Below are 27,574 nucleotides of genomic sequence, written 5' to 3'. Positions count from 1 at the left end.
GTGAGCCTGATATGGTAATGTATTTTGTAGAGAAACTGAATCACCGACTGATGCATTTACAGTAAGCTACAATGTTTAAAATGAGCACAAAACACCCCCAGTTTCACTGAAACCGAAGATCATTCACACTAGAAAACGCTAGTTTGAACATAAATAGGTAAACAAGCACCAAATGGACACAACATATTTAGGTAAACTGTTTATCTTTCACGAGGCTAAATTAGTGGTTGTGGGTTGTGCAAGGTTGGTTTTAGAGGTGTTGCAGGTCAGGCTGCTAACTGCCTTTCTTGCCTTTCCTAGCCTGTTTGTGACTCTCAGCTTGAAAACCACTGGTTCCCGCTAAACATAAATACACTAATATACAGTTTCACTTTTACTGTAGTTTCTGCAATTCAAACACTGCATTTACTGTGGACTATTTTCAGCTGCAGGTGAATGCCTTTGGTAGTTTGCCGAGTATGTCTTTGCCATTTTAATAGCATAACATTACAATCCTCTATTACTTTTTAGCAATTAGGAGGCCAAATCCCATGGCCAGTCAGGCCAATTGCCAATCAACATGGGCATTACTATACAGAAAAAAATATACAAACAGGGGTTGATGAGTGTCCTTTCAGTCTCCCTCCATCAAAGAGGACGAACTGGACGTACACAACTACCTTACTGAATGTCCAGGTAATGTTTTTCTGATATCTGTCACTTTTCGGTCGTTAAGACGCTTTATTTTGCTCTTCTGGTGGTCAATAGAGAAAATAAACTGAACTGATTAATGAAACCACAGAAAAACTTTAATAACATTTATCTTGGCCTATTAAAGTCAACAAAGCTTAGGTTTACACAGCAGTCTGGCTTTTATTTAACAAGCTGAAAGGAAGCATGGCTCCACAGCAAGAAAGTATTTTCAGAATGTAAATAAAAATAACAAACTGTGTCAAGTAGCAGCATGAAAGACAACACAAGTGCAACTAAAGGCAGAGTTCACTCAACATCACGGCAGCACATTCACACTGTTTTTCTAACATTTTTCACCATGGCAGCCCAATCATCCTGAGCCATACTGTGTCCTTTGTTTACCATCTTCCTCCAGGCTATAATCAGTCAAACTGCAGCCATCCTGGATGCCTGAGTATCCTCAAAAATAGCCTCATGTCTCTCCGTGGGTCATGAAGGGAAGGATGTGGTGGCCGTGAGGGTAAGGAATGTGTGTTTTGTGCTGACAGATGTCCTGTGAAGCGTGCTCACAGGGCACTGAACTCAGACCTGGTTTTAGCCGCTGCCTGCACACATCACTGACAACGTTCAGAGCTGTTTGACAAGACACCAGCAACCACATGAGCAAACGCACTCAAATTTGACCTTTGCAGAGTTTTTCTTCTTCTCTCTTTTTTTTTTTTTTAGTTTAATCTGTCCCTCTAAGTTAAACAGATGTTTTAAGCATCTGTGCCTGTAAATCACAACATTTGGTTGTGGACAGCGATAGCCACAATAACCATGTTAGCCCTCTCCATAGATGGAAGTTCCTCAGAGGTGAAGTTAACCAACTGTACTACATTTTTTAGCCATGTTAGCGTTGTGGCTGTGTGGATGGTAAACCTCAGCCTGTCCATCACTTTGGTCCAGAGTGAAACAGAACAACTATTCCATGTGTGGTTAAGATTGAAATGCCTCGACAACAACTGGATAGATTGCTGTGAAACGTGGTCCAGATATCCGTGGCGCCCAAAGGATGAACCCTAATGACTCTGGGTTTTGATCTCCTCACTTTTCCTCTAGCACCACCATCAAACCTCAATACGTGGTCTTAAATACCTGCTCAGATTTGGACTCTGATTCTTTCATCTGACTTCTCTGATTTAAATCAGAATTTTGCTTACGTTAGACTGTATTTCATTTAAGCAAAGTTCTGTCACACTTGCTTGTGTTTAGAATGGTTTCTGCTGTAGTATTTAAGAGGCTTGCCTTCTTTTGGAAGTTTAAAGGGTTTTGTAGGAAAACATCTACGTTATTCAAAGAATGGCACAATAAAAGGAATTGTTTAGGTCTTTATACACGTGACAGTGAATTTGTCTTTCTGTAATTCCAGATAAGACAAAGGTGGAAATAACTTTGAGCACCAACATTAAAGCAAAGAACACCAAAGAACATTTAAAATAAGCATATTTTAGATCCTGTGTAGATATTGTGCATTTACATCAAAGCACACACGCTGACCTTTTTCTTATCCTCTGCCTAATCAATAATCACTCCAGCATTCCTTATTCCTACCTCCGAAACCCTGACTTGTACAAACAGAAATCTATCTGGATCTTGAAACTTTCTTCCCTTGCGAGAGCCTTAAGCCCACTCTCCATGAATCATCTTTGCACCAGAGGTTGAGCAATCCCAAAACAGTCAAATCAAGTGCACAATTTTGCCTCACAATGGATTCAATAATTGGTAAAACCTGTTTACCTGCAGGTAATGTCTCACAGCATGTAAGAACAGAGACATTTTTGGAGTGTGTCTGGTACTGGTTCTTTAATAGCAAACAATATTTTCTTCCATATAAAATTTGATTCTGGCTGAGGAAACGTATCTACATATGAGGTGCATGCCCAGCTGTGTTGTGTAAAACAGGATTATATAAGTTTATTGAGACTAAGGACTTTAAGTCCATGAAGACCTTGAGTATAACCTGAGCTATGAATGGAATGTTAAGAACTTTAATTAGAACCAGGATTATTTTTTTTTTACCAATACTCTAAACCTCTCATCTAACTGTGGGCACTTTTTATTATCTCTCGTTTTAGCTGTTGGAGAGAACGCACATAAGTGAGAAAACAGCCGAGAAAGTCGTTCACTTAGGGCCGTCTTCAACGTGGTGTGTTTCTTAATACATAAAATGCAGACATACCTACCAAAGCTAAAAGGAAAGACATGAAAATAACAATAACATGTCACAAAGGAAATAAAGGTCAATGCCCAGTGGATGTTTATGACTGCTAAAAAGATGTGCAGTGTGACAAACAATGTCCATTGTGGCTGAAGTATAAGTAGCTACTGTAGGAAGCCTGACACGAAAATCCACCAGTGAGACGGGGAACTGATTTTAACATATCTAGTGCTTTCTTTTATTTCTTCCGAGAGGAACAGAGTGAATACTGTATCTTATTTTGATAGATCAGATCCAGTCTAACACCCATCACGACCAGGTTTTAGCTCCTGCATCACTGTGGTCCTACCTGTTCAGGCAGGATAAAACAGGGCTCACAATAAAATAGGACATAGTGTACATATGGGTGCAAGAACAGCGAACAATATGTTCCAACTGAAATCACCATCCAACAAAATGAGGCAGTTAAAGAACAAAGTGCATCAGGTGGTGCATACAGGCTTTCATGTATACTATCTCTGCAGTATGTCCACATATTTACATCATTAGACAGATGAATGTTGGGAATAAGAGGTCTCGAATATTTTTTTCAGACACATGGTAGACCTTCCTACAGGCTATAATATAAAGTCGTTATTTTGTAAAAGTAACAGTAGGTTTACTTGCATCTTTATCTAGTTAGCACACATAATTCAACAACATACATTTGTAAATCAATAGCGATAATCTGAGAGTCACTCAAAATGAGAACAAATCACTAATCCTGACTTCACTTATCCCATCATGCCATTCCAAAGGGCTTCAGGCTGTCACAGATAATTCATTACATTTAGAAAATCAAACAAAGCTCCAGCATTCCTCCCCTGCTCCTGGTACCACCGGCTACCCTCCAAACTGAAATTTAACCCAGCACAAAAATATGAGAAAGCAAAGGTCCAGGTGGGATTTAATAATGTACGCTGTAGCCTGAGTGACAGCAAAGTAAACTCTGACGCATTTCAAGACAGCTTGACAAACATGTGTTAAGTCTAGTCCATGGCCAATTTACTTTATGAGATTACTGGAACATTTCTGTAAGCGCCGGCCAGGAAAAGTTTAGAATAAAGGCTTCTCAAAATGTTCTGAGGAAGCGACATCTCACCACCAGCTGCAAACACGTCCACTTTTCTGTTGGTTCCTGGAGTTGAGATGTGGCGTTCAGTGACAAAACATTAACAATAAAATGCTGTCACTCATCAAACCAAAGACCGGCAGTCCAACTGGGCAACGGTTCACTCCACACAATTCAGCAATGTGACCGAGCCATTTAATCTTTCAGCTTAAAGACTTAACATGCTCAGAATTTTAGTCATTTGAATTACATTCTTGAAACACCTACAGCAACAGGGTGACAGTGATCCTAACTGTATCGCTTTAAGCCTGAGATCCTGAGTTTCATCCGCCTGAGCTGGACTTTGGACCCCCTTTGGGTCAATACAGAAACGACGAACAAAAATCAAGCAGGGACACAGCTCCCGACAAACAGGTGCTGGTATTTTACCATGTCAAATTAACTAGCAAGGTCTTTTGCAGTAAATCATTACACAGTCAACAGAGAGTGAGGTTACAGTGTGTTTTCAGAGCTCAGTGGGCTGTACTATGTTTAGGTTCTCTCCCTCTCATTGCACTGTGCACACTGTGGCTCATATCTCCCATTTAAACAAAGCCATGGCCCACAAGAATTACACGCTATAGTCCACGTTCTGAAGAATGTTTAATTGTTTTGGAGAAACTTGATATAAAATGCTGACTTTAGAAAACTCTGGTTTTACTACACGTTCAGCAAAAAACCAAGCACATGAATGCAGCTCTGGAACATGCTCTGACTGATGCAAGACTGCACAGATCCCACCTGAAGGTGGCTGCAGCTCAGGACATAAGTCCGCCTCAACAAGGCAGAACTTGTGTACAGTCCATTTATTTGAAAGAGGACAGTTTAACACTGTCATAACACAACGTACATGTCCAAAAGCAGGTATGTTCAAAGATGAGGGACTGCACTGAAACTACAGTCTTGCTAGCAGCTGGTTGAGGCGGAACTTATGTACAGTGGTACTTTGAGCTAAATGCTACGGTGGAACAAATGGACACTGACTGTAACTGATGCTGATGCAGTAAACTGACAGCAAACTACACACCCTCAAATTCTGCCTGAACCCTCCCTCCCAGCACATTTAACAAAATGAAACACAGTAGTGGAGGAGCAAAGACTATAGAGAGGTGTCAGTACACAGTCATAGTCCCGCTGTTTATTATGACTAACGTTACTGTTCATCAGCTCTAAATATCTTGGTGAGCGTTGAATACTGAGGAGTTATCAGCAGCTCCTTCATGTATGGTGTTTATTAGTGGGCACTTATCAGTCTTGCTAATGCTAATGTTCCTGGAGCTACAGTAGAGGCTGCAACTGGCGCTATGATTATTTTTATACTCAGCATGCGAGATGCTACCACAGTTGAGGGGTCAATACATGCAACAGACCACAGAGTCTTGCTTAATTTGTCACAGTCAGGGACAGGCAACAGGATCTTGCTGAACCAAACTTTTACATCTAAACATCAAGACACAAGATGCTTTTGTGCTGAAAAAAGTAGTTTTGATGTCACCTGTATTGACATCATAGGCCAAGAAGAATCAATGTACCTGCAAACTTTCACACACCACCTCAATTCAGAGCTGTCTGTTTTTTTTTGGGAGTATTTACCTTGGTTATGAGCAGAGGTTCTCGATGCTCCAGTCCTCCTCTCAGAGTGAATCCCCACGGTGCTCCTCCTGAAAGAAATACATCCACCAGCTTCCAGCCCTCACCATCCCTGCTCCTTGGCTCCAGATCTCCGGATTTCTGCACCACATGCCAAAGGCTCTCTGCCCCAGTATAGTGTGGGTCATTTTTATATCCCTCAGTGTCCATGGTACTGTTATTAAAGTAAACACACAAAAACGACAGCATGAAAACATGTCCAGACACAAAATAATCATAAGTATTTGCCCTAACATATGTTAATATTGACCAGATAGGACTGTATTTGTAAAAGGCTCAATGCTGGGTCCAAATGACTGTTCATGAAACACTATCAGGCACATTATCTGCAAGCATGTTCTGTTTCAGTGCTATGCTGATGACATCCCGCTGAACATATCTCTGAACTATCTCTGCAGCCTTGCATGAGCGCAAAGCTTCAGCTAGATCTTCACGGCTACTAAAGAACGAGACGATACTACCTCAACTTCAGCATCGTTAAGTCTTGTTGACAGTCAATTCTGGATATGATAAAGATTTTACTGATCACTTTCACAGCTCAGCACTGTCTGGCAACACGTTATACCGCTGATCTTTTAAGCCTTCCTGAACCACAGCGTGACCCGAACAGACTGTTCTACAATCTAGACTCATGAATAAAGCTAACTAAGCATTTGTCAGTGGCTGAAGAAGCTAAAGGACTAAGGCTTAGGATGAGAAATTATCTAATTGTAAATATTATCTTTTAACCATTATTTTCTCTTAATACAGTTTAAGCCTTTTTTCTACTTTTACCAACTGACCTTGTTTGGGAACACGTATTTTTTATTTCTATGTATTTGTTTAAATTCTGTCCAGTTTAACTGAGGCATGTTGTGATGTCTGCTTTGGACACATTGTGTTATTATTAGCCAATACTGCAATTGATAATAGATTTCTGTATCAGTGTCAATCAAATTTAAAGCATGAAATAATACATCGTCACCATGAAAGTTTTACATGATTACAAAAAATAAATCAATACAGTAAAAAATGATGTGTGCTGTATTTGTTGCTGTTAATAATTTAGATGCCGTATTATTAGCCTATTGCCTTTTACACTGTGCATAATTTAACTGAAATCACTGACTATAATGTTTCAGCTCATATTCCAACATGGCAGCACCATTACATTACACAAAACCTGACACAAAGGGTAACAGGAAATTATGGGATATCCGGTCACCATGGGACTATAACAATATCACTAAATGTACCTTTATTTTGGCAAGAATCAAAATACCAATGTATGAAGTCACTGCACTGGGATACCAGAAACATTTAAAAAATAAGCTTCCTGACAGCTTTTGGAAAAAATATGTAAAGGGTTTATTATTTGGGGATACTGAGAAACTTAATGATTTTTTCCCTAAAAAAAAGATATTTTACTAATATCTATTAAATACTATTTAAACAGAAACGTCTTCCATATTAATAATGCAGAATTATTTCGGAGGTTTGGGGCAGCTTGCTCATTTTTTTTTATATTTCAAATTGCATTTTGAAAGCCCAAGGCCGATTTGATTCAGGTTCATTACAAGGTGTTATATGTAAGATGTCACCTTTACATATATTTCTGACTTTAACGGTTATAATGACTGGACCGACTGAGACTGAAACTACATTTGTGCTCTTAATTTGAAAGGAACTCCTGTTAACGACTCGAAATGATTGCTGGCGAACTAATAACTTCGCTTGTCGTGAAAGCTGTTTTGCGGTTCGGTGTATTTATGCATCCTTGTGTCACTAATGTCGGACAACTGTGAGGCTGCGTAAACACCTGTTGTCATACTCCAGACAGACTGGCTTCAACCTAATGCTCTTATCTGTGAGAATTAAACACAAACAATGTCGAGCAGCACAATGGAAACCATCTTCGCGTGTCCCAACAAAATAAGCAAACCTGAGCCCACAGACTTTCTGTAGGTGACCGAATCATCACGTCAAACAAGCACTTTGTCAAGAAATGAACAAAACTCCCTGCGTTAGCTTTCTCAAAAATAATTACACAACTCATCTTCAACGGCCGACCTTACCTGGGAATTCAACTTCTGGACAAACCGGTGAACAAGAAAGCCTCGTTGGGGTGGCACGCAGCTATATCCCAGCTTTACGTTACACATACTTCATCTTTTTTAACCGTCTTGTCTTCCAGTGAATCACTTTCTTAAAGTTCGCTAGTTGTGCAGACGGTTTCGTGGAGTAAGATGAGAGTTTCCACTGTTTTAAACGCAGCAATTCAGTCCGTATCCTGCCTCATGATACCACCGGGGAACGACACACTGACACACTCAGGAGAGTTTAAATTAGCTAAGCTAACCTAGCTCCATCCATGGACAACTAGGATGACAAGTGTTGGAAAAACACAGCGCAAGCGTGCCACCTACCGTTAGCTAGCAAGAATGGTACATTTTCCCTCTAAAAAAGTTTACTCTAGTTTATGCTTATATATATATATGTGTGTGTGTGTGTGTGTGTGTGTGTGTGTGTGTATAACCCTACAGCTAAGACATCAACAATACTCTCAGGGTAGGACGCAGCTAACCGCAGTAAATCGCCATTTAGCTAGCTCAATGCTAACTTTTACGTTAGGTAGCTAAAGACGCTCAGATTTTAAAGAGGAACGCTCAGGTTTCCATGACAACCAGTAGGGTTAGACAGAGGGGCCAAACTTAACCGATTCGCGGAAGTGGTCGAATGTTGAAACGTCATCGGCTTGAGAGTTTGCCTTTTCTTTTACAGTTAGAAAACTGACATAGAGAAGGAGTAATTCTTCGCTAGAGCATGTTAAAGAACTTTCTTTAAGTCTCTTGACAAACTGTTTAAAGTATGTTTAAGAACTGGGGAACCTGGCTTGGAATAGAAAAGGACAATGGCCAAGTTAAACAAGAAGGCGAGTCTGTTGTTGACGTTAATGAAGACCAGAACCACGAGATAAACAAACCGAGTGCTGCTGAGGAAGATGCTCAACCGCCTCAGCTTCTCCAAACAGCTAAAGGCTTCAGTGGTGAGTCTGGGGAAAGTGATAGTAGTCAGTAAAAGAAAAGTTAACCTAAGTAGTGGTAGACTTTGCTGTAGCTGTGTAACCTCAGTCATGTCGCCTCTTCACAGGTTACATTTATCATTTCGCCAGCAGCGCCTCCAAGAAACTGTCCGAGTCCGTGGTCGAAACAGCACAAACCCTCAAGAAAAGCGTGGAGGAGGGGAAGGTGAACGGGATTATTGATAAGGTGGGTGTCTCTCAGTGTCTGTCTTAATTTGAAATGATTTCCCCTCCATGCTTACTCTGAAGCAGCTCGGCCTGTTTGATGCGTCTGTTCTTCCCTCAGACCATTTTGGGTGACTTCCAGAAAGAACAAGACAGATTTGTCCAGGAGAAAAGAGCCAAAAAGTCTGGTAAGCTCAGAGTATTATGTTAATTAATATTCAATCTGTGTGCCTGATATGTAAGTGCAGTGTTAACAGGCTGGGGTCATTGCTCCAGGTGCTGCGGTGCCACCGTGGGTTGGTTATAATGAAGAGGAAACCATTCAGCAGCAGATTCTGGCTCTCTCCGCTGTGAGTGTCACACCTCATAAGACGCTTCTTTTGATAGAGAACAATGGTGTGTTCAGCGTGTTGCTTTATTTGTCGACAGGACAAAAGAAATTTTTTGCGAGACCCTCCTGCTGGGGTGCAGTTTCACTTTGACTGTGAGCAAATGTATCCCGTGGCCATGGTGATGTTGGAGGAGGATGAGCTCCTCCGGAAGATGCGCTTCCATCTGGTCCCCAAACAGTGAGTGGTAATGCTTCGTCCTGCATGTTCATGGGCGAGTAAAAACAGAAATATTTACCCCACTGCAGAGGTGACTGCCTGTTCCTGCATGTCATTCATTTTAGGGTGAAAGAGGAAGTTTTCTGGAAGAATTACTTCTACCGCGTGTCCTTAATAAAGCAGTCGGCGCAGCTCACGGCTCTGGCAGCTCAGCAGGCTGCTGAGCGGAGGAACGTGGAGAAGACTGGCACCAGCTCTGAAGCTGTTCATCAGAAGGGTAAAACTGTCACAGCTGGGTTCAATCTTAATGTTTTTATCAGTGAAAACAAATGATTTCAATTCACAGCCGCAAAAGCATAAGTAGTGATATCACTGACACAGATAAACCAGCAGTGAGTTAACTGCAGGAGACGTTTGAACATCGAACTTCTTCAGTTTTTAACTTTGCTTTTGTGACATAATCTGCTAAGAAGCAATGTTAATACCAGCTATCGGAAACATATCATGAGGATTTCTCGACATGATTGATGTTTTTGAAGAAGTATGAAAGCCACCTTAATTTATTTGGAAAAAATGATTTTCACAGATGCAGTTAAATGGAATACTCCCTCTGCCATCCGTACTACCAAACCAAAGTCAAGTGAGGTAAGCCACCGGCTTTCAAAGTGTAAAACAAATAGAATGAGAGTATTCATCAGGAAGCACTTAAATGAGCACAGTTATGTTTGTGTTATGAAAGGATGAAGAGGAGATGTCCACCAGCCCGACTGTGACTGAATTTGTGAGCGATGCTTTTGACTCATGCAAGATAAATGAGGACGACCTACGCAAAGAAATGGAACAGCTGGTCCTGGACAAGAGGGAGCATCCGAACACACACCAGGGTGAGTCTGTCCGTTTAACCGGTTCATGCTGTGGTTAGCAGAGTTGATCAGAGTTCAGTGAGTGACTCCACATCGGGCTTTTTCAGAGGAGACTGCGGACTGGGAGAGAGAGCTGCAGGAGGAGCTTCAGGAGTACGACGTGTTGGAGGATAATGAGAACCGCGATGACAACTGGGACAAGGAGATTGAAGAGATGCTAAAGGAGGACAGTTAGGAGACGCTCACACAAGCTGCGCCAGCCTCAGCTGAAGGTCAGAAACAGGATTCATTACAACACTGGTCCTCTAAGATCTCTCAAGACAGAGACATCATTAACATGTCACTGAGCTTTTTCTGTGGCCTTCAGCTTTATGAGCAGGAAGATGTCGTCCTGTATCCGAAGCCCATAATGTGATAAAGTGAATGTCTTCACAGAAAGTCTGAAATCCGCCTCAGGAAGAAAAGTGAGACCGTCTAACTTTGGCTGAACGGCTGCCACTGCTGTGGCAATTACAGGATAATAGTAAATGCTAAAAATACAGTTAAGCTGAAGCATAACAGTAGATATGAGTCACAGACCCAACAAGCTGCCTCAGCAGTGACTGTTACACATCGAGATCAACCTGAAGTTTGAGTGCATTGAACTGAACAAGGATGACTTTTATCTCTTTGAAACTGTTTACTTGTGAATTGAATTTAAGTGTTCGTTTGTAAGAGGAACGATGTGCTGCGTCTTCTTCCAAAAGTGGCACAGTCTCGCTTTTAAGATACAATTTAAGCACAAATACCGTTCAGATTGTTTCAGGTTCGTCCTCATTAAAACGTTCATTTAACGACTGAACAAACGCTGCCTGACTAGAATCAAAGGTTCAGTGTAAAGTATGAAATCAGAGAGCAGAGCCTTCGATGTGTCTCTTCACTGCCTCAGAAATAACATGAACCAAACCAGGTGACACTTTCCGTCAGCTCTGGAGGATTTCACGTGACCAGAAAAATATATTTTTGAACAAAGTTCATCTCATGACTGAGCCAACTCGTTTCTAGAAATGTATGTGATGTCGGCTGCTCTTAGTATGCGTCAGCTTTTGTTAATCTAACATTTAAGATTCTTTTAACTGAACATGATGGTACAGAATGTTAATCCACCTGTAATGGACCTTGGGCCTTGTGTTTGATAAACCAGATGACTGAACGTGTGTTATCTCTGATCAATGCATTGTCTCTGCATGCACACGCATACTGTAGATTTGTGCCAGTCTAAACAAGCTGTGTTCTTCCTGTTTAGACCAGAACTGATTCAGGAACACAGACCCAAAGTCCATTGTCTTTTGTGTTTATACAGACTGTGCATGCAAACATCAGTGTAGTGTTTTTTTTAATTGTTATTAAACCTATAAAACTTTTATTCTTATGTAAAATGTGTTGATTTTTTTGTTTGCACGAGGGCTGTTTTTGGATACAGTTCTTTATCAGATACATAAAAACATTTAAAACCACTTTTTGGAAACCTCTCACACACACTGGCCTTATTTTTACATCTTAGTCGATGTGTAACGACTCTCTGTCATTAGAAATCGGCCGTTTGCTCCTCGTGTGCGGTGGGAGACCCGTGGAGAGTAAAAAGAAAGGGAAGGAGCCGTTTGTGGCAGTACAGCCTCTCTGCCACCAGAGTACTCTTTATTGCTGAGCTTGACAGGAAAACACAACCTTCCTCCTTTTGTCCCTTTCAGACGCCGTAGCAGCAAACAACACAATGTCTCCTCTGTGTGAGTAAACACAAGTCCAGTCATGTAACACACAGGTTGCACTCACGCTTTAACTCCTGTACTCACCAACGCACAGCAGAGCATTCCACAGAGCCTGCCATACGTCTGAGACACAGCATGTCCGACAGGATAAACTACACGTGAAAACGCTCGTTTGAAGGTATAGAAAAGAGTAAACAGGAGGAGGTTTCACATGTCAAACGGTGGTGATTGTACAGCTCAAGTTAAGAAATGGAAAACCACAAAAGAACGTGTGAAAAAAATCTACTTTAAACACAGTTTTGGTTCAAACAGCAACACCAGTTTCTTAAAAGTGTACATACTGAGCAACATGAACATCAAACACAAAGACCGAAGATGCTGTCTTATGATATTTGTACAGTCCTGTGTCCAAGGCATTTAATGTGTGTTCCTTTGTCGACCAAGTGCTTCCAAACTACGTGTGGCTCATAAAAAAGAAAAGAAATCTTAATACTTTGCTACAGTTTGATACTATTGCTATTTGATGCACGGTCACCTTTTTTTTTTTTTTTGTTTTCCAGAGTCACAGTAGTAAATAGGTAGTTTCCATGCTGTACAGTCTGTATAGTAAATCACTGTGAGTGTGGGAGGACAGTGAAACGGCTTTGAAAGAGTAAACTGTTGTCGTCAGAAGCTGCAGGCGCCTCAGCTTTAAAGCGTCCCCTGGTCAGACGTCTGTGATTAGCACGCGTTTGTTACTGTTATCAGCACTTTTTACCTCTTAGTCTCAACGAGGGAAGCAGTCATTTGTAGTTTGCTCCATTTTATCCCTCTTCAAAATCTTAAAGCTGCATTCATCTGAATTTTTCACTCTGATATGACGCTAATTACTGAAGAGTGCACATGAACGGGGTGGTTTGTAAAGAAGAACCAAAACTGGAGCTCTGCTGAACTTTTTTAGCCTCTTTTAACTTGTTGTGGTTCACCGTTCCTGTAGTCTTATTTATCCCTCTGAGTTGTTCTGGTGTGACTTGCTGAGTCGTGGAGGTATCGGCTGTAGAGATGTCTGCCCTCTCAGCTTGTGTTGCTCAAAGTGTCAAAGAGACACATTTGACTCCACAGCAGCGTTTCTTTCCAGAAATCACAACCCGCTAACTCAAGATAATCCACAGACCTTGTTGTGAACGATCTCATGTGGGAGTTATTTCCTTTGAACTGCGCAGAAGGAACCGTGGATCTATTCACAGAGAGACTCGTGACAGCTCGGGGTGGAAACATTAATGCCGTCCTCCTCAGCTGAGCTGTAGCGTTAGCTAGCAGTGCCGGTTAGCTTTAAACTAAACTCCATAAGACAGCACTGTCAGACTGGGTCAGAGCTACATGAGCCGAGTGTCACGTAGCTCCGTTATGTCTGAGAGAAGGCCGACATCTGTACAGCTGATACGTCCAGAACTCAGCAAGTCACACCAAGACAATCCAGATGGATAAATGCTGCTTATTTATTTTTGATTTTGGGGTGAACAGCAGGTAACTGCTGACTCACCCGCCCAGCTGCGGTGAGCAGCTGCAGAGGAAATCGAACATTTAGCAGGTTAAGATCCAGACGTGTTTGTCAGGAGCTGGTGGAGATCAAACCAGAGCGAACGGAGAGGGAACGAGCTCTTCTGCCACCGTGTGGACAAAAACTGATCAATGCAGCTTTAAGTGAAAACTTCTTGTGTCTTAAATGTGGCGCAGACAACAATGATGAGATATTTAAAGTGAGTCGGTCTTTGATCCAGTGAAATATCTTAAAATATTAAAAAAACAAAGAAGCACAGTAGAGAACAGTCTATTCAGTTCTTGCACACAATACACAAATAAAATAAACTCAGTGTTTTTACCACTTCACACCACAGCGGCATGCAGACGGAGTATTTGAAGTGACTGGACATACGTCAGCAGTTAAGGCATTCAACATGAAGTGGGAGCAGCCTGTAAACTGGGAGAATACTCATCATGTGACACCCAACATGTCCGTCTTTAGGCCACTTGCATCACGTGGAAGTACAGCAGGTGTTTTTGTGAAGCTGTCGATCACAATGTTAAAGAAACAGGCGAGATGAGACATAACTCTTTGGTTTGTTAATGTAATACTCTGACTTCCCTTTACTCCACATCCTCTACACATGAAACGCAGCTCATTAAATATGTGAATACAGAACGAACTCATCAGCTTTGGTCCAATCAGAATCAAGCAGTTCACTCAGGACAGCCTCTTTTTTTGTGGACTGGAGAGCATCAAACAATAAAAACCTTAATTATGCTGCATTTTTAACAGTTAACGTCATCACTCTGAACAATAAATAACTCAGCAGGAAATAAACAAACAGTGCTACGATGTTTGTTTTGGAAAACAAGTAGAAAACAAAGGCAGTGTGTGTGTGTGTGTGTGTGTGTGGTGATTGGAGTTGTTATCAGCTACATACAGCAGAGTAACTGGCAGATGAGGGAGTGTGTGGCGAGTGGATGATGATGATGATGAGGAGGAGGAGGAGCATGTTTATGTCAGTCCAATTTCCTCCAGCACACTGCGAGGCGTCTCTGCATCCTGTGGAGGGAGAGAGGAACCACAGCTCCAGTGAAGTACCGGGTGAGGGACACACACACCAGTAACAGCATTACTCATATGTGTGCACGCACGCACACACACACACGCTGCGAGGGCAGGTTTTATCTGGTGTAATGTCCCCTCAGCAGCAGTATTTCACAGACATGGTAACAGTTCAGTTGTTGGCTTCGTGCAAACAGTCAGAATTTCAAACTGTAATTATTCAGTATTTTACATCAACACTGAATGAAAGTTAATAAATACCCAAAACTCTGCTCACGCTCCAAATTCTACATTAATATTCGGGAATTTAAAATTGCAAACAGTCTTTAAATTTAAAGCTTCAACATTTTTATAATAACATTGAATCAAATTTGGGGATTTGATACTGCAAATAGTTGTTGAAGCTTCATTAATCAATAATATTGACATGTGCACACACAAAGAAACACGATGAAAGCCGATGAGCTGAAACCAACAGACTGTTTTCATGGCAGACGTCCGTCCAGGCAGAAGAAGCTCAGGTGAACATGAACGATGGCTCTGTTCCATTAAGCACCCGCCGTCCATGAATGAGCATGCACTGTACCAAAGTCCTGGAACGGGGTCACCTAAATGGAATGCAGCCATCGTCAACGTCTGCTGTGAAAAGGGTCGACTGGCCTACATACGTCCGCCAATTATCTGATATGTGTTTGCTTTTCTCGCTCATGCTGGAGCCACAGTGTCACACATGGTCGGTAACAGTCGAAACAGAACATCTGGGCCGGCAGCTCGAGGCAAAAGGAAAGAGAAGCACTTACTTTGGCGTCCTAAAGCAAGGATGAGCACAAAGTAAAGAGAGGAGGTGCATCAGAGCAGGGAGACAGAAATCTGGCTTCATGTAAAGAGGAGACACACGACTCGCGCTGTTTTCAGTGCAGCACACATCTCCAAAGGTAAACTATGCATTATTCAGCAGTTAGACACTCTGGGCTGGAGTCCCTCGTCACCTGTTATGGAGGCTAAACACCTTCACCTGCAGAGCAAACGGAGCTCAGCGGCTTTCAGAGGGAGGTCATCGGGTTCGTTTGTGATGTGGATGAAAACAGTGGCAGTAAAAATCAAATGACTAAATGTCGTCACGTAGGAAAACACAACAGAGATCAATGAGTTATACTGAAGAACGACACCAGTGTGCTTAATTGACGAGGAATCATAAAGAATTTATTCATTATATCTATCATATACATTGATGAAATATCCTCTATTATCATTATGGTCCGTCTTTCTTGGTAGGACACAGATGAACAGATCACAGAAACCACTGTAGGTGCATTCATAGCACAGAAAGGCTAATTCTTTAAAGCGTGTTTAAAAGTCTATTATTAACATTAAAAGCTAGAGCAGCTCTTGGTTAATCAGTGCAAACCAAACTTTTATTTAGCATTAATCCCACTAACACCACTTACCTTCAGCGCGGGCTTTCGCCAGTCACTTAAATAGGAAATAACCAGGATCTATAAATAATTTAAAAGATTTAAAAATGACTTTTATAATACTGAAAATCTACTGAGTCTCCAAGTGTGTGCTATGGTCTGGACTAGGCTTTGTTCTGATTTTAATAATTACAACACAAACGACTCCTAGAAATCATACCAAAGATCCAAAGTGCGTTTGATTTAAAGTGAGAAGATAAAAAACATGAAACTGGATCTGAGAAACCCACAAGAGACGTGATGAAGGAGCGGGTGACAGGACGTCTGGGGCATTCCCACTGACCAATGAGGGAAACAATAAAGACATGAGAGCTGCACCTGATTGGACGAACACCTCTTGGACTGGATATTAACTAAGTGTGACGATGGTCAGTCTGGAGCTGGGTCATATTTTGTGATCTGGTCCTGAAGTCTTTCTTCTCTACGAGCGTGTTCACCCTTCGCTGCTCATGCCTTGAATGCACTCTGCACATAAACAGTCAGACACACTGCGCGCCGTAGAGGGCAGACTTTCCCCACATCGTTTCAGGAGCAACGCCACAGAAAAACAGACGGAGAAAAAGGGGTTTGTGATGAACATCCGTCATTTTGATGTGATTTCCTCTGTGCAACTTCAACTTGAGTGTGAAACCAGCAGTTTCCTCTCAGGTGCCACTCTGAGCCAACACTGAACACATTTTCTTTCAACCCAAAACCACAGCAGCTGCTTTCAACTGCTTTTAAATAATTAAAACAGGCTGAAGGTTCACTCTTGACCTTTGAAACACGTCAAAAAAAAAATCTTAGTGCTGCTCCTCCTGGTAAATGAAGCCTGAGTGAAAGATTTTCTATTAAACAAACTGTGCTTCTGGGTCAGCGTGGCACATGATGCAAACGTACGTTCTTACAGTGGTAATAATAAAGAGAGGCGTTCAACAGGTGCAATGAAACCAACCACAGGTGGAAGGATGACAGGCATGAAGCGATACGTCACCATTAAATATACTGTAAAGATGACAGTCCAAATATCTAATCCGACCTTAATGCTTTCATCATTTACTGTTTTCAGCTTACTTCTAGTATTGTGACTACATCGTATCATGACTGTCATGTGCCACACTGAAAGTGAGCGGAGAGTATTGACACACCCCCAAACCAATGACAATGACAGGTGTTCAGAGGGCGGAGAGAAAGGTGCCAGGCACTGAGGAGCTCAGCATGCAGGGTGGAAGCAGCAGCGGCAGCAGCAGCGGCGGCGGCAGCGGCAGCAGCGATGGCAGCCAATCAGTACACAGGCACATTAAAGTACTCATGACGGGGCTGAGGGAGAGAAATGCACACAGCTTAGAGAGCAAGGAAACTCCTCATACAGACATTCACAGGACATGCAAGGAGACAGTGCAGCAGGCTGGAGGCACCAAAAACTAGCTTCACCACTTTAAAGGGAAAGTTCAATAGGGGGCGACGTGTGCTTTCTTCTCCAGAGTTAGAGGCAAAGATTGATACCACTTTCATGTCTGAGTGAGAAATATGATGCTAGTGCTAGCCTGTTAGCATAGTTTAGTGTACAGACTGGAAATAGCGGGATACAGTGTGTCCATGTGTGAGTCTTTTTACCTTTGGACAGAGCCATGCTGGCCTTGTCCCCCTGTTTCCAGTCTTTGTGTTATGCTAAGCTAACTGTTTCCTGGCTGTAGCTTCATAGTTAGCATTCAGACATGAGAGTGGTGTCGCTCTTCTCCTCCAACTCTCAGCAAGAAAGTGAGTAAATTTCCCGAAATGTCAAACTATTCCTTTTAAGAGCCTTTTTACTTCTACTCCAAAGTCTGACAAACTCTCAGTGGTTTTTATGTCTCTGTTCAGTTTGAAGATAAGATGAACAACAAGCTTAGCTTCATTTAGCTCAAGTGTCTGGAAAAAGGCTTCCACGAGTCTGCCTAAGTTAAAAAAAATATATATAAAACTTCACTAAAAAAGCACAATATTTCATTGTGAGTGGGAACAGTTTAAAAGATCTGGACCTTATTTCATTTTCGCTGCTTATTCAGCGAATCAGGGGACACTCAGTCAAAGCGTCCACTGTCCAAACTGCAGAATTTTAATCCTGTAAAAAATAACCATGAGCATCTGGTGGTGGACAGCGGCGATGAAATGTTACACACAAATGGAAAACAAAGACAAACTCACTACGACAGACTGTTTCCAATACAAACATGTAATCAGCTGGATCAGGACCAGGAAACCGGCCTCAGCCAGCAGGAAGTGAGCTACGGACAGACTGGTGTGTACAGTTAGAACAGCGGGACTAGGTCCGACTAGAAGACTCTAACAGCACGGACGGCCTAAATCCACAGACAGAGTAATCACCTCAGCCGGCCTAATTCTGGAAAAGACCAGAGGACTCAGAGACCATGTTAGGGACCATCACACCTGTGAGGCAAACAGTTTGTGAGGACAAAAACAGACCGCTCATCAACTTGGATCAAGTTAAAGTCTCTCAGGAAGCTACAGCGTCTACGCATCTACAGTGTGTGTTCAGGGAGGGGGGGGGGGTCACCGTGCACCAATAACGATAAGAATGTCCTCTTCACGGGGACGTCTCTGCCCAATTTACCTCTGGTGTCTCACATGCAGACTGCAGGTCTTCTGAGGCGTCGTTATTCTAAAAGAAGATCTGCTTGCTGGCGCAGAAGAAGCGAGCAGCTCCAGAGATCAGTTTCATTAAAGGCTTATTAAAATAACTTCCACCAAATCCCCTCCGGCATGTTTTCCATGTAATTACTGCACTATGCACTTACTAAAGCCTCCAAGGCCGACGCTCTGGCTCCAAATGAGCCCCCAGCTCACCCCCCTGCATCACCTTCACCTACATTATGGTTAGATGTTTTAAAGGATGACGATCATTTTCGTCTCCAATCAGTGAACGAAGCGAATGTGTTTGTTCACGCGGCACGTCCGTCCATTAAACAAACGCCTCAAACACCCAAACATGAGAAAATTCACTTCACTGTGCTGTTTTAAAAGCTCAGTTTTCCTGGTTCCTAAGCTAAGTGGCGACGATGTGTCGTGTAGAGTAACACCATCCTTCTCCTTTAATATCTTAATATTACAGGATGACAGTTGTGTAAAATGGTCATTTTGTGTCGCACAGAAACCTGTGGAATAAATGTTAGTGAGTATAAAACACCGTTGCACGTGTTAATGTTCATCAAAATCCTTTCCCACCCCTCAAAACAACACAGAGGATCAGTGACCTGAGCGTTTCATTCAGTGCTGTTAGTAAATCAACAGGCTCGTCTTCACACAGGCCGCAGAGCTCCTTCACGGACGGTTTCATCTGAATTTCAGATTTACTCCTCAAGTTAAGTGAAAATCAAATTAAGAGTAATTTGCATCCATGAAGGATAAAATTCACATCATGTGAAAAAATATCCGAATTCAAAGTGTGAAAGTTTCATCCAAAGCTCGAAGTGCTGATCATACGGCCTGTGAGTGACAGCGAGCGTGTGCAGACATGTTCAAACGTTCCAGTTTGACCTCATGCCCGTTACGACCCTTTACGCTGTGTCAGGTATTTTTCAGGTACGGCAGAAGTACATGCAGGTAGAACTCCACAGCACACAGAGCTGGAAACCCATGCTGACTGGCCGACTGGCAGACTGCACCAGTCCGGTAGTTACCAGGTGCCTGGACGGAGGCATGGATGGACTCTAGGCCCTTTACAAGATCTCCTCATTTGGCAAACTCCCCCAGTCTTCACTCTGGCTCTACAAATACAGAATTGAGCCAATCAGAGACCTCTTTGTGCCTCCCCCTCGGGGGGAAACGTGGAGTGGCACTCTTCAGGTTTTGACCTCATTTCTTTCCAAGTGCGAATGTCGACTAAACGGTTTAAAATGGCTTCATCGCCGCGCCCGCAGCCTACAGTAACAACTTACCATGAGCCTTTCAGGCCCTCGGCACACTTTGTTCTGCACAGCACGGCTACCTGACGGCCGTGCTGACTGTAAATCAGCTAACAGCGTCTCACTTTGTCCTCAGAGATTACGGACTTGGCTCGGCAGCAGCTGCTTCACAGCTAATGGTTATGGGCCTCTTAGATTTCCTCATCCTTCACCACCCTTATTGCTTTAAGTTTACAAGCTCAAAGTCATTTGAGTTTTAAACTCGCTCATGTTGACTATAAAGACGACTGAAGTCAAGTCTGTGGGGTGAATAACGACGATCGGTCTGTCACGTGTCGAGAGGCGACGAAGGCAAATTATTCTTTCAGGTTTGAACAGAAAAGTGGAAACAAACTGCAGAAAAACTAAAACTCTCTGATGGCAAAATACCTTCATAATAACCAGAGCTGCAGGGAAAATATCAACATGACGCCATGTTGTCTCTAGTGCACGAATTTACCTTTAAATTCATAAAGTTCACTGAAGCCTGGACAGGTTGATATTATCGACATTACTGACTGATCTCAGAGTATCTGTATCACTGCACACAGCAGCAAATGTGCACAATGATAGATTTTAGGAACACCTGATCCATACTTTGATTATTTCAGGCTTTCTAATCTGTTACTGCTCCTCATATTTGTTTTTTTTCAAACTGCAAAGTGTTCGTATCTTTACCGCCACGTTTGAGGAGCTCTGCCAAAACTTTTTCTCGTGTTGAATTCTCCACTCTTCACATCACCTCTCTCTCCACGTCGTGGTCTGATTTTGCCTCTCAGAACTCATCAGCATTGACCTTTCAGCTCGCTAACTGATCAAATGTTGGACAGACAAATCCAGCAGACCAATCGGCCCGGTCACACTGATTAGGTCCACACTGTGTCGCACCGAACGCCGTCTGCATTTCTGCTTCTTTTATGAGCTTTCAGCGTTTAAAGGCTGCCTTTACGTGGTCGCTCCTTGAAATCTTTCTCAGTGTGTTGTGAAACAGTGATGGACATAAAGAGTCCTCACTGAGTCTGAATTATGACAGTTAGTTTTGATACGTGACATTAACGGATTAAAGCGACGGCTGCGGTGTTATGACTAATGTTTGTTGGCGTGCTGCTGATTATCCTTTCAGTCAGGGTCATATACTGCGGAGACGCTGTGATGCTGCCACTGTAACTGTGCTCCTTCTGTATGAAATGCTAATCCTGGGCGTGTGTGTTTCGTGCTCTCGGCCGTGCAGACAGTGAGGCTCTGTTTGTTCAACCATCAAACAGGTCTGAAAAGACAGTTTAAAAGGTTTATTAGGATCACTGAGGAAGACTCCAGTGTTCATCCAAACGCCATCATCAGCTGTGAGAAGCGATTCTGCGAAGAAATGCTCACGAAGACGTCACCTGATCAGCACATGACCTGAGAACAAAGCTAAAGCTAAAGCTAACAGAGCTAAAGGCAGGACAAGTGGCCGATTATGTGACTTCTTCATGTGTATTTCTCGCTGATGTTACTTCCTGTCAACAGTGATTTTAATAAACCTTTATGACTTCATGAAACTGAAAGGGAGAACAAAAGCTATAATTGAATGAAATGAGTGATATTCTCTTTAGTTTTCAGGATACATCATGGGGCTGATGGGGCTTTTTCAAGTGCATATGCTGCTGGCAAAGAGTTACCGGTTAGTGACTGGATTACATCAGAGGTATCAGGGTTGAGGTCAGTGTGAAGCAGGAAAAACACACCAGTGAGCTTCAGTATTCCTGACATTTGTTTCTGTTGCTGGTGTGTTGTTTCTGCTGGCTTTAGCATCTACAGTACATCTAAAGCTACTGATCTAACACTACAGCAAGGGTCACAAACTGTACCTGCAAACAGGCGCATCTGAAAGTCTATATTCTGTAAATCACAATAGTAAAGAATAAAGAGGCAAAGAGAGAAAAAACGTCAGCGGAAATCAAGATCAAGGAACGAAATGGAAAACAGCAAAGTGTGAAGCCAAAGGAAAGAAAACCACGAGAAATAAACGTCCAACATCGGTGAGAAATCAAAACGAAAATGGAATTTAAGATGGATTTGGGAGGATCAGAAGTTCAAGAAAAGAAACATCATGAAGCAGCAGCAGTTTAAAGTGGCCCCGCTCCATTTAGCTGCTGTCACGTTTGGAGGGAGATCGAACGTAAGCACATTTGAAGTACACAAATACTTGTAGCTACTCTGCTTTTACTGACTTGAATGGAACTTAAAAGGTGTAAACCTCCAGAAATCAAAGTACTTTTTGATACCACCATTCGGTGCATTTACATTCACTAATCACCTCCCTGTAGTAGCTTTCATTGTTCATTTCTGCGCTGGATTCAAAGAGAGGCGTTCACAAATGATTCAGCATGTTATCAGAGCTACTGCTAATGCTAATCAAACGTTTGATACTGCGGCTAGTTGACATTAAAAGCATTTCATTGGTGAAATGTGGGCTGGCTGATATTGTGAAGCAGTCACAGGAAACATGATGCTAACGCTGACAAACACTGACTGTGATCATTCATCAAAATCACATCTACAAACAACAGCAAGAGTCACATTTCTTATTGGTCAGTTAATTCTAAATAATGCAGCACGAAAAAGAATTAAGAGCAGCATTTAAGGAAGAAAAGCAGAAGTAAATGCAATGGAAACAGACTCACTGAGTATTAAACGGTACTTTGTGTTATCACGAGTCACCGACACGGACTGAACTCTACAACTGGAAGTGAGGAAGCAGTGCTGAGGTAGATATTTCTAATCCACCTGACTGATGTGAAAAATGACAAACGTCGACACGCTTACAGCTCTATAAGAGAACATGAGGGCTGATTATTACTGAGGCAGTGGTATGAAGTTATTACCGTCCCCACGACGCCTTACCTCCTGCAGCAGGTCAGCCTGCTCTATGGCCTTCAGCACATTCTTTTTGGACGTCTCCTGAGCTTCTCCCCCCAGCAGGAATTCATCCAGAATGAAGTAAGCCTTCTCAAAGTTGAAAATAATGTCCAGCTCACAGACCTGTCGTTCAGAAACGAGACAACGCGACTTGGTTAACAAGGGGGGTGCATTTTTGGAATTTGGTAACAGGAGGGAAGAAACCCCTCTCATATTCAAGTCAATGTTGAGCAGGTGGCAAACACATGATGAACACGGCATGAACACACAACATTTAAAAGAACAAGACACTCACGCTGCCAAAGTATTTGTCCAGCAGCTCCACATATCTGTGGATGATCTCCAGTGTGATGAGCTCGTTGTCTTGGTCCTCGATGGCACAGCAGAAGTACAGGCTGGCGTATCTGCAACACAGTGACAAGACCGGCAGCTTTAAAGGACCAGTGTGTAGACGACTGAGCGGCATCAAGCTGAGAGATCGCAGACTGCGACAAACCGAGTGGCCCTCCCCGTCCTAACGTGTAGGAGAACTTACAATGACCGCTGAAGATGTGAAAAATGCGAAAGGCGGCAGCGTTTGGTTTGTCCATTCAGGGCAAATGCAGACACAAGGCGGTGCAACATGGTGAACTCAGTGGAAGAGGACCTGCTCCCTCATTCTCAGGTGATTATGCACTAATGAAACCATAATTGTGAATATTATTATTATTATTATTATTCCACTTTGGCGAAAAGATCCCTTAACTCATCCACAGCGGGCCTCAAAAAGACTCTTTCACTGTGAAAACTACAACATCGACCTGACAAAGTGAGTAAAAGAGAAGCTGACCTTTTGTACTTTTATCACTTAGACGGGATCTCTGAGTGATGTATGCCGTGTCCCAGCTCACTGTTACAGTGCAGAGAGAGAGTTTCTCTGTTATTATTAAGAATTGCTGTTTACCGTGAGCGCAGTATTCATTTAAAAGCCAGAAGCCGGATGCAGAAGGCTGCATGAGTTAAGCCTCATTCTGCCATGGTTCTTTATCCCTGATAATCCTTCAGGCACTCTTTAAGCATGTGATGATTGGCTAATAAAAGAGCTGGTCAGTTGATCCCTCACAGCCAGCAGGGCAGGAGGGCACAAAGACCAACAAAGCCAAGTCTCCGACTCGACGGGACTGGAACACGGCGGCATTATCGATTCCGGTTATTTGAATGGTTTCACGGCCCGCTCCTTCATCGTCTGCTGTGTGCGAGTGAATGCAAAGCACGGCCAAGCTCAGGAAGCACAAAGGGTTCAGTTCAGCTGTTCAGTTGTCTGTGGCACGGAGAAATGATGCAGCACTTTCAGCTGACTCACTCGGCAGCAGGGAGTGAAGGGGTCAAACCTTTCAGAGCCGATGCATAACTCTTAAGTTCCTTAATGGAATTTACTTCTTCATATCGCAGCCTGATGGCAAAGTTAGATCCTGTGTTGAAGATGAATTTGTTCTGAGTTAAAATGTGTTTTTGCATAATGTTGCTTATGACTTCTTGGGTCTTTTGTCTGGACATGGCAGGCAGCTCACAGGCTTACTTATATACCAAAGTGTTGGCAGAAATGTCCACCAGCATCGGTTCAGACTGATGCTGACGGTCAGGTGGGATTCAGTGCACATTTTGAGGTCTTCATGAAGACGTGCTTAGAGCTGCAACAGTTATTTGATGAATCCATGAGTTGATCGACGAACAATTAATCTTCAAACTATTTCTGTTTTAGTTGTTTTTCCAGCAAAGTGACAAACGAAACAGCTTCTCAAATGAGAGGATTTGCTGCTTTTCTTTGTCATATTTGACAGTAAACTGAACATATTTGGGCTTTGTACTTAAATAAAATAAGCCACCTGAATAAATCGCCTTACAAATGATTGACTGAAAAAATAATGGTTAGTTTCAGCCTCAGACATTCTGTGCGCTGAGGCTCAGCTCGCTGTGGGGTCGACCCTGTTCCCGCAAATCTGATCTGACGCCTCACCATTTTCATTTGTAACTTAAAGTGAATATGCTCATTTTTTGGCACAGACTTATTAAATCAACTCTCACTCAGCTGCATCCAAGAACTCTCTGTTGACAGAAGAAGGCACAAAACAACACTGCTGCAGCGCGACCAGATCCTGAGGCAGCAGCCCCAACGGCTTATTACGCCTGAACAGGACGTGGAGGAGCCAAACGAATCCATGTGAGCAAAAAAAAAAAAAACTACTTTCATTACTTTAAAGGGTTTGAATTTCAGAAACAAACATTTGTGTGCTTGTGTAAAGTTGCTGAGTCGTCTGTATCTCCGGCGCCGTGCCTGTCTGTCCCTGATGGGTCGCCCGGGTTCACCAATAGTCTGCCTGCCCCTCCGTTGGCACAGCAACAGGACATAATGAGGCAAAATTAATGCTCCTTCTTGTTGTGGTCACAATGCTGCCGTCTCTTTGATAGCACTTCCTCTAACTGAGCTGCGTCTGTGACTGACAGGTCTATGAATTACCCGGGGACGTGTGAAAAATTCTATTGTGCGAGTGTTGAGCCAGAAAGCGTTTTGTCCCATCCCCACCCACCTCTTGTACACAATCTTGAGGTCTCTCCACTCCAGAAAGCTGCACATTTTGGGCTTTCGAGCCAGGACCGTCTGCACCAGCTCCCTGGTGATCTTCTTCTTTTCCTTATCGGACAAAGGCACGTACCACTTCTGAAGCCTGAGCTTGCCTTGTCGACTGAACAGGAGCATGAACTGCATCTGGAATGAGGAGATGAGAGGAAACAGAGGAGCCGCGAGAGGAAGGAGTGGGTGGTTAATGACATCCGCAGAAAGACGCGAAAAGCACTGAAAAGAGCACATCTTACCACTTTTTATGTCAAAACCGGATGCAAATATCAAGTCAGTCTGACAACTAGAGGCAAACTAATTAGTGTAAGACATGTGGGACGTGCCCAAGAAATGAGCAACATGGAAGACAAACTCAATTTAATCAAGTCAATCAACCTCAGGAGAATAATAAAAGGATAAACCTTCATCTAATAACTGAAGTCAGAGCGGAAGAGTTAGTTGCTGAGCTCTCTCTCTCTCTCTCTCTCTCTCTGTGTGTGTGTGTGTGTGTGTGTGTGTGTGTGTGTGCTGCCATGTGTTTTAACATAAACAACGCACTTAATGGTCAAATTCAGCCCACTCAACGCAGGCGACACATCCCATGTCTTCACTTCAGGACACACTGAAGCAAATAACACGACGGTGTCATTTTAATAAGCAGTTCAACAGCCACTTCTCCGCAGTTTTACCCAGAAACATGACTGAAATCATCACCTCCTCACCGTTATGAGCGCAGCCCAACGGAAGTACAGTTAACACCGTTATTCAGCGGTTAGCATTAGCCGGTCGCACCGCCGGCTAGCTTCTTTTAAACACGACGTGCGACCAAGTGTACGTGTACGTTTTAATACACAATGTGAAATTAAATACACTTAAAACTACTTACCTTGAATAACAACACCGTATCCTCCTCTGAAGTGATGAGCCACCTAACGCCACCCTGAGACACACACGGAAAGTCGGCGTCAAGCTTCTGATTGGCCCAAGAAGCGCTCACCGTGTTGTTCATTGGCCAGCAGTTCAGCGAGAGCCTCAGCGAAGACCCGCCCCTGCCCTGCCTCTGATTGGGTCTGATCCAGACATTTTTTTCTAACTCTAACCAACCATCTAACCCTGATCGTAAGCATGCCACGAACACTAGCCAATCAGAGGAAGACTAGGGCGGGTCTTCGCGGGATGAGGTTAAGGAAAGGAGTCAAAGCGCCCAACCCTTTAATTCAATATCGCGGATGTAATTGGCTTACATATCTATCAATCAAACTTCATAATCAGACGCAAAGACTGAATGTTTAAATAGAGGCAGAATAACCAGAAAGGGAAGAACATGTTAAGATACGTTCAGGTGTTTGTGTAACAAAGGACCAAGAAAAGTGGGAATTCTTGATTGATTTTTCACCTTGCAGAAAGTATTTAGAGGCCCTGCACCCTCATGAACTCAGGCACCTCATCAGGACTTTAGGATGGACAGCTGTTCATCAGATTACTCTGATTTAGCCCCTCACTCTCTTAAATTACCCATCAATAACTGATATTACAGTAAACTGAGAATCAGGTGGCATCTCTGTTCAGGCCACCGAAGTACTGAGTTATTCTGGGCCACTTTCTGCTATATGAAATGGATGTGGATAGGAAATGGATATGGATATGAAAACAGAAAGGGGGCAAAATGGAATGGTTTTAGACATTTTGGGAGAAAAGTTAGATTGGGACCCTTTTCATGTCTGTACAGTAAATATGAAGCAACAGCCAGCAGCACAGGGGAAACAGCTAGCCTGGCTTTCACAAAAGTTAAAAATATTCCTACTAGATCCTCTGAAGCTCAGTGATTTCACCTGTTATATCTCATTCATTAAAATACCAAAGTATAAACCTGTGATTTGCCATTGTCTGCAGGGGGTTTGTGTGGCAGAACAGAGGCTGGGGGCAGTGACTTCCTGGAGACTCTGCCCAGCAACTGCCCCCCACTAAAAACTAGTCATGCACATAAAAACCCATACAAGCTCAATGCTTGTGTTTATGCTTCGTCTTTTTTAAGGATTTAACATAAGAC

General features: G+C 42.8%; 3 protein-coding genes across 14 annotated transcripts in view; 1 reads left to right on the top strand and 2 right to left on the bottom strand.

The window, feature by feature from the left end:
- The window catches only part of shroom2a (shroom family member 2a), a 31,781-nt gene extending 23,810 nt beyond the window's left edge, over positions 1 to 7,971 (bottom strand). For all 4 annotated transcript variants that reach the window (XM_076726524.1, XM_076726525.1, XM_076726526.1 and 1 more), the window contains exons 1-2: positions 7,727 to 7,971; positions 5,616 to 5,826 (exon numbers count right to left, since the gene is read on the bottom strand). In XM_076726524.1, coding sequence (XP_076582639.1) covers positions 5,616 to 5,822 — 207 coding nt within the window. In that variant the 5' untranslated portion in view covers positions 5,823 to 5,826; positions 7,727 to 7,971. The remainder of the gene's footprint in view (positions 1 to 5,615; positions 5,827 to 7,726) is intronic.
- Positions 7,972 to 8,373: 402 nt separating this feature from the next.
- On the top strand, positions 8,374 to 11,723 carry LOC143314781 (synapse-associated protein 1-like). The gene is made up of 9 exons (XM_076721934.1): positions 8,374 to 8,697; positions 8,802 to 8,920; positions 9,020 to 9,086; positions 9,175 to 9,248; positions 9,328 to 9,467; positions 9,572 to 9,723; positions 10,033 to 10,091; positions 10,186 to 10,330; positions 10,417 to 11,723. Exons 1-9 carry the CDS (start codon positions 8,520 to 8,522, stop codon positions 10,542 to 10,544), a joined length of 1,062 nt encoding a protein of 353 aa, XP_076578049.1. The 5' UTR covers positions 8,374 to 8,519; the 3' UTR covers positions 10,545 to 11,723.
- A 228-nt stretch (positions 11,724 to 11,951) lies between these two features.
- On the bottom strand, positions 11,952 to 26,501 carry LOC143318318 (AP-1 complex subunit sigma-2). Of its 9 annotated transcripts, XM_076726517.1 has the most exons (7): positions 26,411 to 26,501; positions 25,496 to 25,674; positions 23,224 to 23,332; positions 22,914 to 23,051; positions 21,878 to 21,908; positions 18,451 to 18,513; positions 15,811 to 17,403 (listed from the first exon to the last, which is right to left on the bottom strand). In XM_076726517.1, exons 2-6 carry the CDS (start codon positions 25,672 to 25,674, stop codon positions 18,461 to 18,463), a joined length of 510 nt encoding a protein of 169 aa, XP_076582632.1. In that variant the 5' UTR covers positions 26,411 to 26,501; the 3' UTR covers positions 15,811 to 17,403; positions 18,451 to 18,460. The 9 variants fall into 9 exon arrangements, 8 of the variants coding, with proteins under 8 accessions (XP_076582630.1, XP_076582634.1, XP_076582637.1 ...); XM_076726522.1 differs by lacking the exons at positions 15,811 to 17,403; positions 18,451 to 18,513 and adding an exon at positions 14,529 to 14,626 and having other exon boundaries at positions 21,869 to 21,908; XR_013077000.1 differs by having other exon boundaries at positions 18,451 to 21,908.
- Positions 26,502 to 27,574: the final 1,073 nt, after the last annotated feature.

This window comes from Chaetodon auriga, chromosome 3 (genome assembly GCF_051107435.1).
Source record: "Chaetodon auriga isolate fChaAug3 chromosome 3, fChaAug3.hap1, whole genome shotgun sequence".
Classification (NCBI taxonomy): domain Eukaryota; kingdom Metazoa; phylum Chordata; class Actinopteri; order Chaetodontiformes; family Chaetodontidae; genus Chaetodon; species Chaetodon auriga.
This window is presented reverse-complemented; position numbering and strand designations above follow the sequence as displayed.